Source organism: Perissodus microlepis, chromosome 11 (genome assembly GCF_051167445.1).
Source record: "Perissodus microlepis isolate ML-2025 ecotype Zambia chromosome 11, ASM5116744v1, whole genome shotgun sequence".
NCBI lineage: Eukaryota > Metazoa > Chordata > Actinopteri > Cichliformes > Cichlidae > Perissodus > Perissodus microlepis.
In genome coordinates this window covers 32,938,720-32,952,538 of record NC_140471.1, presented here as the reverse complement: position 1 = coordinate 32,952,538, position 13,819 = coordinate 32,938,720, and the positions used below count along the sequence as shown (strand labels likewise).

General features: G+C 40.4%; 1 protein-coding gene across 1 annotated transcript in view; it reads right to left on the bottom strand.

Moving 5' to 3' along the window:
* The window catches only part of znf385d (zinc finger protein 385D), a 92,635-nt gene extending 88,185 nt beyond the window's left edge, over window positions 1-4,450 (bottom strand). The window contains exon 1 of the mRNA XM_084944257.1: window positions 4,155-4,450. Coding sequence (XP_084800383.1) covers window positions 4,155-4,176 — 22 coding nt within the window. The 5' untranslated portion in view covers window positions 4,177-4,450. The remainder of the gene's footprint in view (window positions 1-4,154) is intronic.
* Window positions 4,451-13,819: the final 9,369 nt, after the last annotated feature.

The following is a 13,819-nucleotide window of genomic DNA, read 5'->3' as shown; positions in this document are numbered from 1 at the left end:
CAGAAATGACGAACTTTGCCGGGCCTAGTTGTCTATTTTTCTGTCAGGAGTATCTGCTGAAATCATCACAACTAAAGTAAACAAGCAAAAGCCAAACAAACAGAACAGTAAAGGTCACTGGAATAAGAAGCCTGGTTATATGTCAGGACAGTGGCCTCTAAACAATCTCTCTGGTACTGATCTGTTTACATAGTGAGGAAAGTGCTGGAGCTGAATGAAGACCTCTCTGTGAGCTTCTCGTGCAGGCAATGGCACCAAGTATGCGAGAGCTAAATGTAAGATTTATGAGTTGTTGAGGTTGCAAAATGTTTGTTTATGAAATGTAACCGCAAATTTGTACTTGATGCCACACAGAAAACTGCAAAGAGAGCTTACTGTCTCCCTCTGCAAAATGTGAAACCACTGAAATCAATCAAATAAAATATGAAATAAGATGCAATCGTTGCTTAAATGAAGTCTCAGCAAAGATCTGATAATAGGCTTCATTTACAGTGTTTCTGTGCAATTTTGCTTTAATTAGACCAATACTACTTTCTTTATTTGTACCCAACTATTGGTGCGCTGGATTTTTGATTTTGCGATATTAAAATGGAAACGTTTAGCTTTCTCAGCTTGTCCACCTGACATCGCTCTCGCTCTCAGCAGTGACCGTCACGCTTCAGTTCACTTGATTGTTGTTAATTTAGTATCTCTATCGCTAGATTTAGCCGCTGTTCATCCTTTGCCACTTCTTGCTCTCTCAGTGTTGCTTCAACATCTGGCGCCGGGGGAGTGGCAGCCTGTTACAGCAGCTCCTGCTTATTACTATTAGATTTTTTTTTTATTCCTATGTTTTATTATTTATTTATTCTGGTCTATGGGACAAATAACGGCTATCTTATCTTATGCATGAGAGATCATTTTACATGTGAATGTAGCTGAAATCACAGTACAGCCATTGGACTTGGATTTTTTTCCAGAAAAACTGAATCCAAGAACTACGTTCTTTTCTAATTTGTATTTTAAATTAAGTGTATGTAAATGGATAAGTATCGCTTACTGTATAGTGATAATCTCATAGAGATTTGGCACTTGACCCTGTTTCCTCGAGCTCAACAAAGTGTTCATTGTTTTTGCCCATTGCTTTACTGTTTGGATTCACTGGGTCTCATCAAATCATTTCCAGCCACAACAGACAGTTGTGTTCACCACAGAAGGCCGTGATAAACACACTCGATGCTGCCCAGTGCCAAAATCCAAGCAGACAAAGTCAGCGATTTGTACGGGAACATAACAATTAAAAAACCCAAAGATTTCGCTGAAGAGTAGGTGGTGCCCAAAGCTGAGCTAAAAGAAAAATAATATCACAGCTGTCATTTTTTCCCCACATCATGAGTGCAATCCAATGCTAATGATGCTCTGTGTCTGCAGGACATGCAAACACATCAGCATAATGCAGCTTGATAACATTTTAGTGTCAGCTGAAGGTATGCTTTAGGGCTTATTTTATTAAAACATAATTTTAATGAATCAAATTAGGCACAATCGAGCTGATACACATTCAACCTCGGGCTTTTGAAGACGCTTTTTTGCCCGCTTGGCCCACAAGCGTAAGGATGTAGAGCTGAGATGAGATCTGACTTCTGGAAACAAGATTGGAATAGATTCAAGTTTTCACCCACCGCCCTTTGCTTATCCATTCCCTTTGAGACCGTGTTGCTGCACACACAGTATGAGATGTTAAAAGCAGCTCATTGAACGAGATGTGTGTGTTTGTGTGGTTACTGTATCGTACTGTGCTTCAGACTCTGTCTGTCCTCTGCATTGCCCTTCCTGAAGGATTCGCGTATCTGGGGCTCAAGCTTTTTTTACTCCTGCGGCACTATGTCGAGAGAGGGAGAGAGTAAAAATGATGTCTGGAGGACGCCGACTGGCATTAATAATGAATCATCTCGTGCTCGCTCTCCTCCACCTTCTGCCTCCTCTTACTGTCCTGAACCTGGCAGTTCCTCCGATAAGATCTGCCCAGAGAGACCGAGAGCCAGCGCTGCCAGAGAGTCTCAAAATAACAAGCTTGCTCTCGCGCGGCCATCTAGTTCTCTCAGCAAATATAAATCCAATTATTAGATAAATCTGAATTCCCCTAAAAACTCATTCATATGCTGATGACGTTCCAGATGTGATTAACACTTTTGTGTTTTTGTGGAGTTTCCTGATTGTATTCTGTGACCCTTAACATGCTGTGAGATCAGCAATTCCCTTCAAGCACGCAGCATAAAATCATTTCACCTCCATTAAAATGAACAAAGTGAGTACAAAGGGTAGATTTAGAACATTCTTACTTTTTGAAAGCTACACGTTCACCCATTTTCCAATTAACCTTTACAGGATAAACTCTGTACTCTTGAAATTTCATAAATCTCAGCGTCGTGTGGCATAAATCTGGCTTCCAGCTACATAACACATGCTACCTCTAGTCCCTTCAGATTAGCATACTGTAGTTGTCATGAGTTTAGCCCACTGATAAACACAGCTGTCTATGAATTGGCTCCAACAATCACTTCCCATGCACTCTGTAATCTGAGGTTAACCAAAAAGATGTTTATGTGAGGCTAAACGCCGACCACAGTGGCAAACACACCGGCAAGATATCTTCTGGGCCTCTGACTCAACAGCGCTAATAGCTTGTATGATTGCAGCCCACACTCAGCACCTATTACCCCGCTCAGAGTTCATTTACTGATTGTGATGTATGAGAGATTAGCGTTTGTTTCTGCTCTGTTTATTTTTATTCCTACACTACTGGAATCTTGTTTCGAAGAGGTCAGCATAAGTCACTTGATATTAATCACCTCAATGGAAAACAAGCTCCAGTTAAAACTGCAGCAATGCAGAGCGAGAGTACAAACAGCATTATTAATCTTTTAAGAGATACCATCCATTTTCTCCATAGAGTGCACTCAGGATTGCGTTCATAAATGCTAAACCGATGCACACCCAGTATGCAGTGACCTTTACCCTTTCATTTGTTTTACACTGAGCAGTGGCTCTTAGTATTCCACCTGATGAGAATGAAAAGAAAACAAGCGTGACCTTCTGACGAAACCTCTGAGTTCTTCTTGGCGTTTTCACTTTCACTTCTTATGATTTTGGGTTAAACGGGCCCAAACTTGAAACCCACTCATCCAGCCCGACCTGCACTACCTTTATTTTTTCTTCGCTATCCAGCAGTTTCACACCTGACCGACATCGACTGTGGATCTCAAAGAGCTCAAGCTGTCTCTACACCTGACAGCTTATTCATTTATAAGCTTCCAGCTCTCCTTTCCTCCCTCCCTCCCTCCTCCTCCTCCTCTGTGTATGGCATAACAAGAGAAAATCCTTCTGATGCTTACAAGCCACGGTCTGTAACTTCAGATCGCTTTAATCCCTTGAATAGAGAAAAGTATTTCATTTAACAAATCGCCCCCTTAGAACTCCGGATCCCTGTGTAATTATTCCTCCGATGTGACTGTAAGCCAGCCGTGAGAAGAGCACTTGACTTGAAGTCGCTCGCGCATTAAGTCTTCCAAAGCCTCCTTCAGTCTTCTCCATAAAAACTAATGGAAGGGGCCTTTCGTCAATTTCTCTAACTAACCTACACTGAATATCAAGTGGCGCCCAAGCCAGGAGACTCCAGTCTTATTTAGATTCCTCCAGAGTGTCAGCTGGTTAAACATCCACAATGAAATCCAAAGCTTGGATTCTCAGCCACCCAGGATTGAGTCCAATAAACTCATACATGAGCTTTAGGAAGGCGTTTACCTGATGAGCAGGTTCATTCAACATTTTTAGGAGCCCTCCGTGAGCAACTTCACGCTTCCAGCGAGCAGCTCCCCTAGCCGCCTTTTTTTAGTTTCCAGAACAAGTAACAGGCAGGTTGTAACATATTTACATTTTGGAGAGGAGAAAATGTGCACTTTCACTCTGCATTTGACTGTGATAAAGCAGCGAAAACACACACGCAGACAAAAAGAGGTCTCTTAGGTTTGTAACTTCACGCTCTTTTCCTGCAAAGGAAACCTGTGCTTTTACTCCCATGCTTTTAAAGGAAGGACTTTGCACTGATTCTCACACACGATGAGGAGGTGCTCTGTGTAAACACTCCACAACCACACATAAATATAGACACTCACCAAAGAACATGCTGCTCTCCATAGCTCCTCAGGCTCGGGGGTTTGCTGTATTTCCTCTCTGGTGCCCTGCCAGTGTGTGTGTGTCCATGGACAGCAGCCTGGGCATGTCTCATACACTCCTCAGGGGTGTGTGTGTGTCCGCATGTGTGTTCAATCCAACAGCAGCGTCAGTGGCCAGTCTGCATGCTGCACTCTGCACGCCGCTGCTGTCTGTGGACCTCCGTATCTGCCTCTCTCTCCCTCTCTCCTCATACTGGTCCTCCCTTGCCTCTTTCGTTCCCTCCCCTCCTCTTTAGCGCTTCCCTTCCCTCCTCCTCCTCCTCTTATCTTCCTCCTCCTTCTCCTCTCTGGCCCCTCCACGAGCTAAATCCCTGCGCTTCTTTCTTTTCTCTCTCCGAGGTGTGTATCTGCATTTTCCAGCAACAGCTTCTTCTCCACAAATGCCTCTTTCGCTTTCTGTAGTTGTCTCATCTTTGTTTTATGTGTCAACCAAGCCTCTCCCTCTCCAGCGCTTTCTCACTTCTGGTTTTCCCCGCTGTCACTCCTTTATTTGATCGTATTCTCCTTTCCATGCTTCCATCTCCAGCTCGCTCCATTTACTTTTACTTTACTCTGACTTTTCCCATCTCTCTCTTTTGTCTTTCTCTTCATATCTCTCTGTGTTTCCACCTCTTTTAATGTCTTTGCCCCTTGTTTTTTGTTTTATTTCCCTTTCTTGTTGCTTTTCTTCACATTTTGTCTTTTATCAACATCTTTTTCTTACACCGCACATTTGCATGCATACAAAAAACTTGGGAGAAATCAGGTTATGAAGGAGATTTAGCAACACGGAAGCAGACAAAAATGTCAGGCATCAAACTTCTCGATAAGCATTTCATGGAAGCGTTTCAGGCACTCAAGCATTAAGAACAAACTTTGCGATATGAACTAAATTGTGGCAGTCAAATTTCGTTAAACCAACAGTATTTTTTTTCATATAAACAACAGTAAAATGCATGGGAAATATTTCAGTCAAGGCAGAATTAAAGCTCTGCAGAACATTTTAGTATCTTTTAGCTCATGTTTTGGCTTTTTTTCCCATCTTTTTCTTATTATCTTTGGTTTCTTTGCCCTGCTGGTGAACAAAGTAACTCCACAGCAGAGCAAGACGAGCCAAGTGCAAACTCTTTTCTGTATTTTGAAAGATACCAACATATACATGAATACAAATTGTGTAAAAACAACCACAAAACATTCAGTATATAAACCATTTTAAGATACCAATATCACAGCCAGTGGGATTTTCCATAGTGTCCTGGACGGAGCGCCCACTTACATTTTTTTTCTAGAATAGAGATAAAGTAATTTTATAATTCTTGATGTGTAAGTACAATCATGTAAGTTAAAAAAAAAAACACTTTCTCTAAATGAGAGTGCAGGTGTGCATGAAACGTCATACACACTAAATAAAGGAACTGGACTTCTGCAGTATTTTTTTTTTTCCAGCACTGCACCTGCTGCACGATGGCATGTGCATGGACTCACACCAGTCACTACAACAAAGTTCCTGTGACAATACTTTATATAGAGCGATGCAAGAAGTAGTTACTTGTGCATTATGATGTCGAACATAACATGAAGACATATAAAGCTTGTGTTCAACAGACAACTGAAAAAAATACTAATTAATATCCAAGTTTTAGGACTAATTTCTGCAACTCTATAAAGATGTGGTAGCTTCCTACTTTGTTTTTTAATCTATTAATCATGAAGCCATGGTGACCTATTGAAGTGCTAAATTGGTTTTAACACTATTTCATTGTTTTTTGGAGTCATAAGTCATTACATTTAATGGGAAGATGGAGTGCTAAGTTATCAGATAACATTAATAGGCTTCATTAGCAAGCTGCATCCATAAACTGTGTGGGTGCATGCCACAAACACAGACATCTGCTAATTAGTAATAAGCAACATGCAAATGAAATGCTTTTATGTGACTCACCAAGACTGATGCACAGCCATCTTGGGCAAGCTGTTAAGAGCACAGCAGGCCATAATATTAATTATTAAAAATGCTTCAAAAGGCACCAACACACACAACAAACCAAAAAAACTCGATCGAGAGTCCAGTTCGCAGATCCAGGTTAGCTGTGCTTAAGTTTAGCAGGCAGCTAACTGCTTCAGCCAGTAATAGGGTTAGCTTCCACTCAAAGCAGCCAAACACCTAACAATGCAAACTTTAATTTTTAAAGTTTAAAGAGGTGAGGTATAAAATAAATATACCCAGAACAGTTATAAAGATAAAATCTTGCTATCGAAATAAAACAGCTTTTGTACCAGTAACCACATTTTGTTTTTCTGCTGTAAAGTCGATAACTATAATATTGACATCTATCAAGAATGATTCATTTTTGGAGCCAAACTCAATGGCAAGAGTTGTTTTAAACTTTATTGCCCAGTCATTGAGGTTGACACATGATCTAAAGGCACACACATATCAGCACTCAAGATTTAAAATGTACCAGACTTTTTGGAAATTTTGTAAAATCACAACAACAACAACAAAATTTGCAGGTGGTTAAATATCCAGAGATTTTTCTCTGGGTTTTAGTTGCCTCATATCTGTCTAATGTTAAATAGGCCATTGTGTGCTAACATGTTTACCATGGCAACTTAATGAGGTGATAACATGTTGATGCTATGTTTACAGCTTGTTTGTTTTGACCCGCGAGTGAAAGAATGAATTAATGCCGGATTACCAGGATAAAAATGTTTGGCTGATGTAAAGCAGCAAAAAACATTATTTATTCTGACTTCCATTAACGTCAGACCTTATCAAATCAAAGACAGTGGGAAGGGATTTCTTTCTCTCACACTGACTGGCTCAGCAGTGCTCATTGCTGCCATGGGTGGCTAATTTATTTTAATCACAAGCTGAGTGCACTGCACTTTTTTTCCACTTCTTGTTTTTTCTCTCCAAGTTCCAAGGAAGATTAGCTACCACCTGGAGAGTTTGTATTTTTGTAACTGTTAGGATTCTCAACACCTCCCATGTGCTGTGTTTATTTTTAGTTTGAATTTTCATTTAAAAAGGATATGAGGCCTTGCAGTAACGTAGGTAGACAGGCCATTAGTTAAAAACACACATGCATGCAGCAGGTCAGTAATTAGATTTTTTCCATATCCTTAGATCTATTGTTTTCTTTTTTTGGATGATTTGGACTAATGGTACAGAAAGCTCAAAAGTAGTGCTTTCAGTTTTCAATTTTACAAACATCTAAGATTCAAAGACTTCACTTTGTATCTATTTCAGCATTATTATTCACATGGAGCATAAATGATTTTGAAACATTTTGCCTTGCTTCTAATGATGTCTCCACTCTGAAGTCCCAAAAGTCTGATTTCCTGATTTCCTAGTATTCTGCATATATGTCACACTTAGGTGTTTACAATCGTCAAACAAATATTAGACAAAGATAATCTGAGTAAATGTACAATGGAATTTTTAAATGATGATTTCAGTGTTTAAGGGACAAAGGTTATCCAAACATACCTGGTAATTGCCCCTCTTGCTAAATCATGAATTAACTGTTATTTACCACATTTTTTGGAAAGCCGAGGTCAGTGTCACTAAACACACTAGGGACTGATTACTGGCAGACCTGTTGAATCAAGAAATCACTTAACTAGAACCTGTCTGACAAAGTGAAGCAGGCTAAAAGATCTCAACATCATGACATGAGCCAAAGAAACACTGGAGAAACAAACATCTATGACAATAACTAACATCTAACAGTATTGAAGCTTCCCAGGAGTGACTGCCCTACCAAAAGTACCCAAAGAGCACATCAGTGGCTTACCAGGAGGTCACAAAAGAACCTAGAGCAACATTAAAGAACCGCAGACTTCACATAAATGATAAATGGCCTGTATTTGTATAGTGCTTTTCTAGTCCCTAAGGACCCCAAAGCGCTTTACACAACCTGTCATCCACCCATTCACACACTGGTGATGGCAAGCTACATTGTAGCCACCCTGGGGCGCACTGACAGAGGCGAGGCTGCCGGACACTGGTACCACCGGGCCCTCTGACCACCACCAGTAGGCAACGGGTGAAGTGTCTTGCCCAAGGACACAACGACCGAGACTGTCCAAGCCGGGGCTCGAACCGGCAACCTTCCGATTAGGCGAACTCCCAACTCTTGAACCACGATCGCCCCACACATGGTTCACTTAAGGTCAGAGTTCATGATTCAACAAAAAGAAAGAGACTGGGCCAAAATTGCATCAAAATGACATCAATGGGAGAGTTTAAGGAGAAAACCACTACTGACCAAAAGCAACCTAAAGGGTCATCTCACATTTGCCAAAAAAAACATCTGGAAAATATCCTGTTGACAAGACAAAAGTTTAACTTTCCAGAAGGTTTGGTTCCCGTTATATCTGGCGTAAAAGCAACACAACATTTCGAAACATCATACTACCAGTATAATATGATGGTGTGATGGTCTGGGGCTGTTTTGCTGCCTCATCACTTGGAAGACTTGCTGTGGTCAATGGAACCACGAATTCTGCTGTCTACCAAAACATCTTGAAAGAGAATGTCTGGCCATCCATTTGTGACCTCAAAGTGAAGCACACTTGAGTTCTGCAGCAGGACAATGATCCAAAACACACCACCAAGTCCACCTTTGAATGACTTAGGAAAAACAAAATGAAGACTTTGGAGTGACCTAGTCAAAGTCCTAACCAGAATCCAATTGAGATGCTGTGGCATGACCTTAAACAGGTGGATCACACTCAAAAACCCTAAATTACAACTATTCTGCCAAGATAATGAGGGCCAGAATTCCTCCACAGTGGTGTTAAAGACTCATTGCCAGTTATCGCAAATGCTTGATTGCAGTCATTGCTGTGATCAAGGGTTACCCAACCAAATGTGGGTTTAGGAGACAATCACTTTTTCAAACAGGGACATGAAGGTTTGGATTTTCCTTAATAATAAACGTCTTCATTTAGCAACTGCATTTGGTGTTTACTTGTGTTATCTTTGTTTAATATTTAAATTTGTTTGATGATTTGAAACATTTAAGCGTGCCAAACATATGAATCTATCCATCCATTCTGTTCCATGTATTCTTTTCAGGGTTGTGAGGGGGCACTGGAGCCCATCCCAGCTGTCGTAGACCATTCTCATTCACAGCTATTTAGTTTCCAATTAACCAAATCCCATGTCTTTGGACTGTGGGAGAAAGCCAGAGTACGCCGAGAGAACCCACATAAACAGTGTGGGAACATGCAAACTCACACAGAAAGACCCTAGCCTGATGGTGGAATTGAACTCAGGACCATCTTGCTGTAAGGCAACAGTGATAACCACTGTGCTGCTCCTCAAACATATAAGAACACAGGAAAGCAGGAAGAGACAAAGACTTTTTCCCACCACTGTATTTCCTGTTATTCAGGTTTCTCTAATCACCTGCCTTAATTGCAGGCTGTTTATTTTTGTTATGTTAAAGAAATCACTGCAGTGAGGCAACAGTATCACAGTTACTTATGTGCATTGAGTAGCCAGACTGATTATTGTTTGTCTTTCTCGCTCTCCTCTTTTTCCTCTTTTGTTTTCTCTCAAATACCTACACACTCATTCCTAGAAAGTCATTCTGTTGCATTTCTCTCACTTCTCTCTTGTTTTCCTTTCACTTAGTCACTCTCTCTATTACTTTTTTCATGATTTGTCTTTTTCTTCTTCTCCCCTTCTCTCTCTCTCTCTGGCTGGTTGTAATCAGACTCAACAGGAGGTAATATGAGGCTGCTGCTCTGCTGCTTTCCTCTTTGCTCTCCACACACAAAAAACCCCACACACAGGGTCTCTAGAAATGAAACACAGGAACAAAATAATCTATAGATTACTCTACCCACAGTCAAATATAAAAACAGACTCACTGTGACATATAGAAGGTGCAATCAGAAAGTTCCAGGTCTCCACCTATACAGTAGAAAACCTGCCAGATTTAAGTTTGTTCCCTTCAAGGTCGTCTCCTTGTGCATTGTTGGACCACTTCCAGCACTACTGGTATTTTTAGATCTCTCACCGGACTTTTCATTGCAGGGGTACCTCTGCAGAGCACCTTAGAACTGAAATTCATTTTAGAGAAATGGCGGTAGTTGCAGGGAACCAAAAATCTACAGTTGGTCCTGAAGGGTCCTTCCAAGGCCAGGATATATATATATATATATATATAATCTCTCCAGGGTGTCCTGGGCATGAGTAGAACCCAGGAGGCGCCCAGGAACCATCCTTCAAGATGCCTAAACCCCATCAACTTGTGGCTTTCAACACAGAGGAGCAACATTTCTACTCCAAGCTCTTTCCAGATGTACGAGCTTCTGTCCCTGCTTCTGAAATGTGAATTATACTTCTTCATCAGATCAATGTTGGAACGCCATAACAGGAACCCGATTTTAACCCTACACCACAAGTCCACATCGGGTTGACACATACCACAACAACTTGATGGCGTGACAGGTTGTAATAAAAATAAATACATTAAAAAAGGAGTTTCTGGTACTACGAAAGTTAGTGCGTACATTTGCTGCAGAAGTCTGAATAAAGCTTGAGGCTGAGCCCAGCCACCCTACGAAGGAAACTCATTTTGATCCCTTGTTTAGTGACAAGTAGCTGTAAGTAAGCTGCAGAGCGGAAAACTAAAAGTGGAAAACTAAGGCTCCTTTTGGAGGCAGACCATGACAATATTTCAAGTAAAAGTCCCTTTGAGGTCAGGGGTTGAAATTGGACTTTTTAATCTACCTTATATTTCCACTGTTTTTGAACCCTGTTAACTTATTACATACACAAAGGACTGAAAAAGTGCATTAAAGGCCTGCTGAAAACCACAACCAAATAGTTTTACTGCTACTGCTACTCCTGCTACTTTGAATATCAGTTTCAGTTTCAAACCTCCACCAATTTAAAGTCTGTGATGTAAAACAACAGAAACAAGCATCAGTACTTTGACTGTTGTATCTATTTTATGATGATTCCGTTGAGAAAACTTCAAAAATTGCCTTTTGGGTAAGCTTTCAAGAGTCATATCACCATGGTGGTAGGTGGACAGTCAAAACAAGTTATATGAAATGCCTCCCTTTTATCTGCACTTTGATATCAGATTCATCATCTAGTTTTGATTTCTTAAGTGACAAAATAACCATGATAATGTTGATGTTAATGCTGATAATTTTAATTTTGAGGGGGTTAGTTAAGAACTTTTTCAGATTTGGTTGATTTTATACTTGGGATGATCCACTTGTGAGCATCAGTTGTGTTGATGTAAGGTTTAATAGAAGATTGTGGTTTAGGTTAAAATGTACCCATTAAGTATGTAAAGATTATTTATTAAGCGCTTTTCACAGACAGTCACAAAAAGAGTATTAACCCCGAGCACTGAAAGGAATGCTCAATTAATATATCTATATTAACTTAAAGTTAATGAAGTCCTGTTTTGACTGAGCCCATAAACTCATACGGAAAGCATTTACTGAGGTCACACATCGAGGGAGCTGAGGGTCATTTTCTCAAAGACTTCTCTACAACTGAAAGTGTTTGTACAACCCGAGGAGTCACCTCTTGGTGCCATTAGAAAGAAAAGAACTTTAAGGTTCTTCTTGGCTCCACTTTTCACACCCAGAGGCTACACCCATCTTTCACATACAGTCTGGCTTAAATGTGCCACAGAGGGGTTCCGACCGAGTGTCCATTTATGACAAGCTGTGAGAAAGCTTGATCTTACGATTGCACAGCACCGACACCAGACACCCTGTGCTTATTTCTGAGATGCCAGCAGCTTAAATAAAACTGGTGTATCTGACCCTGTGGACCTGAGAACAGGCTCTGCTCTGTTTACTACAGCCTAACCTATAAACACTCATATGTATCATTTTTACAGCCTTTTTTCTGCAGTCCAGGTGTGCTACTGTAAGGCACACACATGCATACACACATATACACAGGTGTACAAAAGAACTGTCATCACACACAGACCAAAATATACATAAACAACATGTAGTCAAACTCTGTGTAACATTCAGTTTGGTTAAAGTTCTACTTTAGCAGCAGCATAAAAGGCTCTGTTAGGTGATGAGAAATCTCTTCTAAACAACAGTAAGTCCTGTCAAACAAAGTATCTAGCTTTTCAAACTTTGCCTTGCATTTTTGGTGTGGTTCAAACGAAATCATCAGTGCACCCTACAGGCTGAGGGCTGGGGTAAAATTTAACATGTGATTGCTGCTTTAAATGTTTTTGGGTGTTTTCTGTTTTTTTGGTTACTGTCATAAAATGTTGTAAATTTGTCTGTTGTAGGCTTTTTGTCATCAGCCCCTCATAGGGGAAGTGGCAGCAGACTGTTACACCAAAAATGAAAAATGGTTCCGAGACATCTGTTCTCAACCCAAGATTCATTTTACACCACAACGTCAACAACTTACTTTACACTGCCTCAGGCAAATTAACCTTCCACTTGTTTGTGTTAGACTACACAGATGAGCCAAGCTCATTTGGAAGCTGGGAAAAGAGAAAAAGGTTGGCGCATCTGACTCATGGGTCCTGCTTTTACACCTGATGTCAATGTGTAAAAGAGTTAGGCAGGGCTTTCCAACACTAACAAACACGACTGTCCCCAGGCTGAGACGAGCTTTGTGAATGAACATTGTTTGCTTTTAATTCGCTTTCTGCTGCTACTTATAGCTTTGCTGCCTGTGTTAGTGGAATAAGGTGGGACTCATCTTCCTTTTTTCTTGCTAGTGTGTAAAAATGTACATGATGCAGTTACGCCTTAGTGATATCACAATGGAAGCCAGAGGTTAGTCTCACCTAATTGGATTTGTGATCTGCAAAACAACTTAATTTGCGCCTCTGTTATTAGTTTCACAAGCTGCCTTAATTCTGATCTGTGAAGCATGTCAACATTAAGAAAGAGAACTGCTGATTGCAGTTTGAGCAAACAAAATGACTCATTCATGCATGTCATAGGGCTCTGAGTAATATTTCATCATTCTTCAGATACTGTTAGCTCTTTGAGTGGCCTTTATTGTTGTTGTTGTTGTTATATTTTGTTTTAAGCTGCTTTTATTTGTTTTTAAATGTTTGTCCAATGCTGCCCCTCTGTACCTCTTTGAGCTTCTTCATCCATACATACCTTCCCGGTCCCTCAGGTCGGCAGACCAGCTCCTCCTGAGTGTGCCCAGGACTAATCGTAAGCTCAGAGGGGATCGGGCGTTTGCTGTGGCAGCACCAAAATTGTGGAATGAGTTGCCTTTACATGTTAGACAGGTACCTTCCTTATCTGTTTTTAAATCACGTCTTAAAACATATTTATTTACCTTGGCTTTTAGCACAGCAGGACTTGTTGATGTCTCTTAATATATTTTCTTATTAATTATATTATTTTTAATTTTAAGATATTTTATATGTAATTTAAACTGTTTCCTCTCTGTTTTATATTTGTAGCACTTTGGTCAACATTGTTGGATGTAAAGTGCGTTATAAATAAAGATGCTATGCTATGCTATGCTATATTACCAATGAGTATCCTTCTATACCTGTGTACCTGCACACGTACACAAATGTTCCCTCCAGCAGAAGTCAGTAGAGTTTTAAGACTATTACTGATATCTGGTGATATCAGCC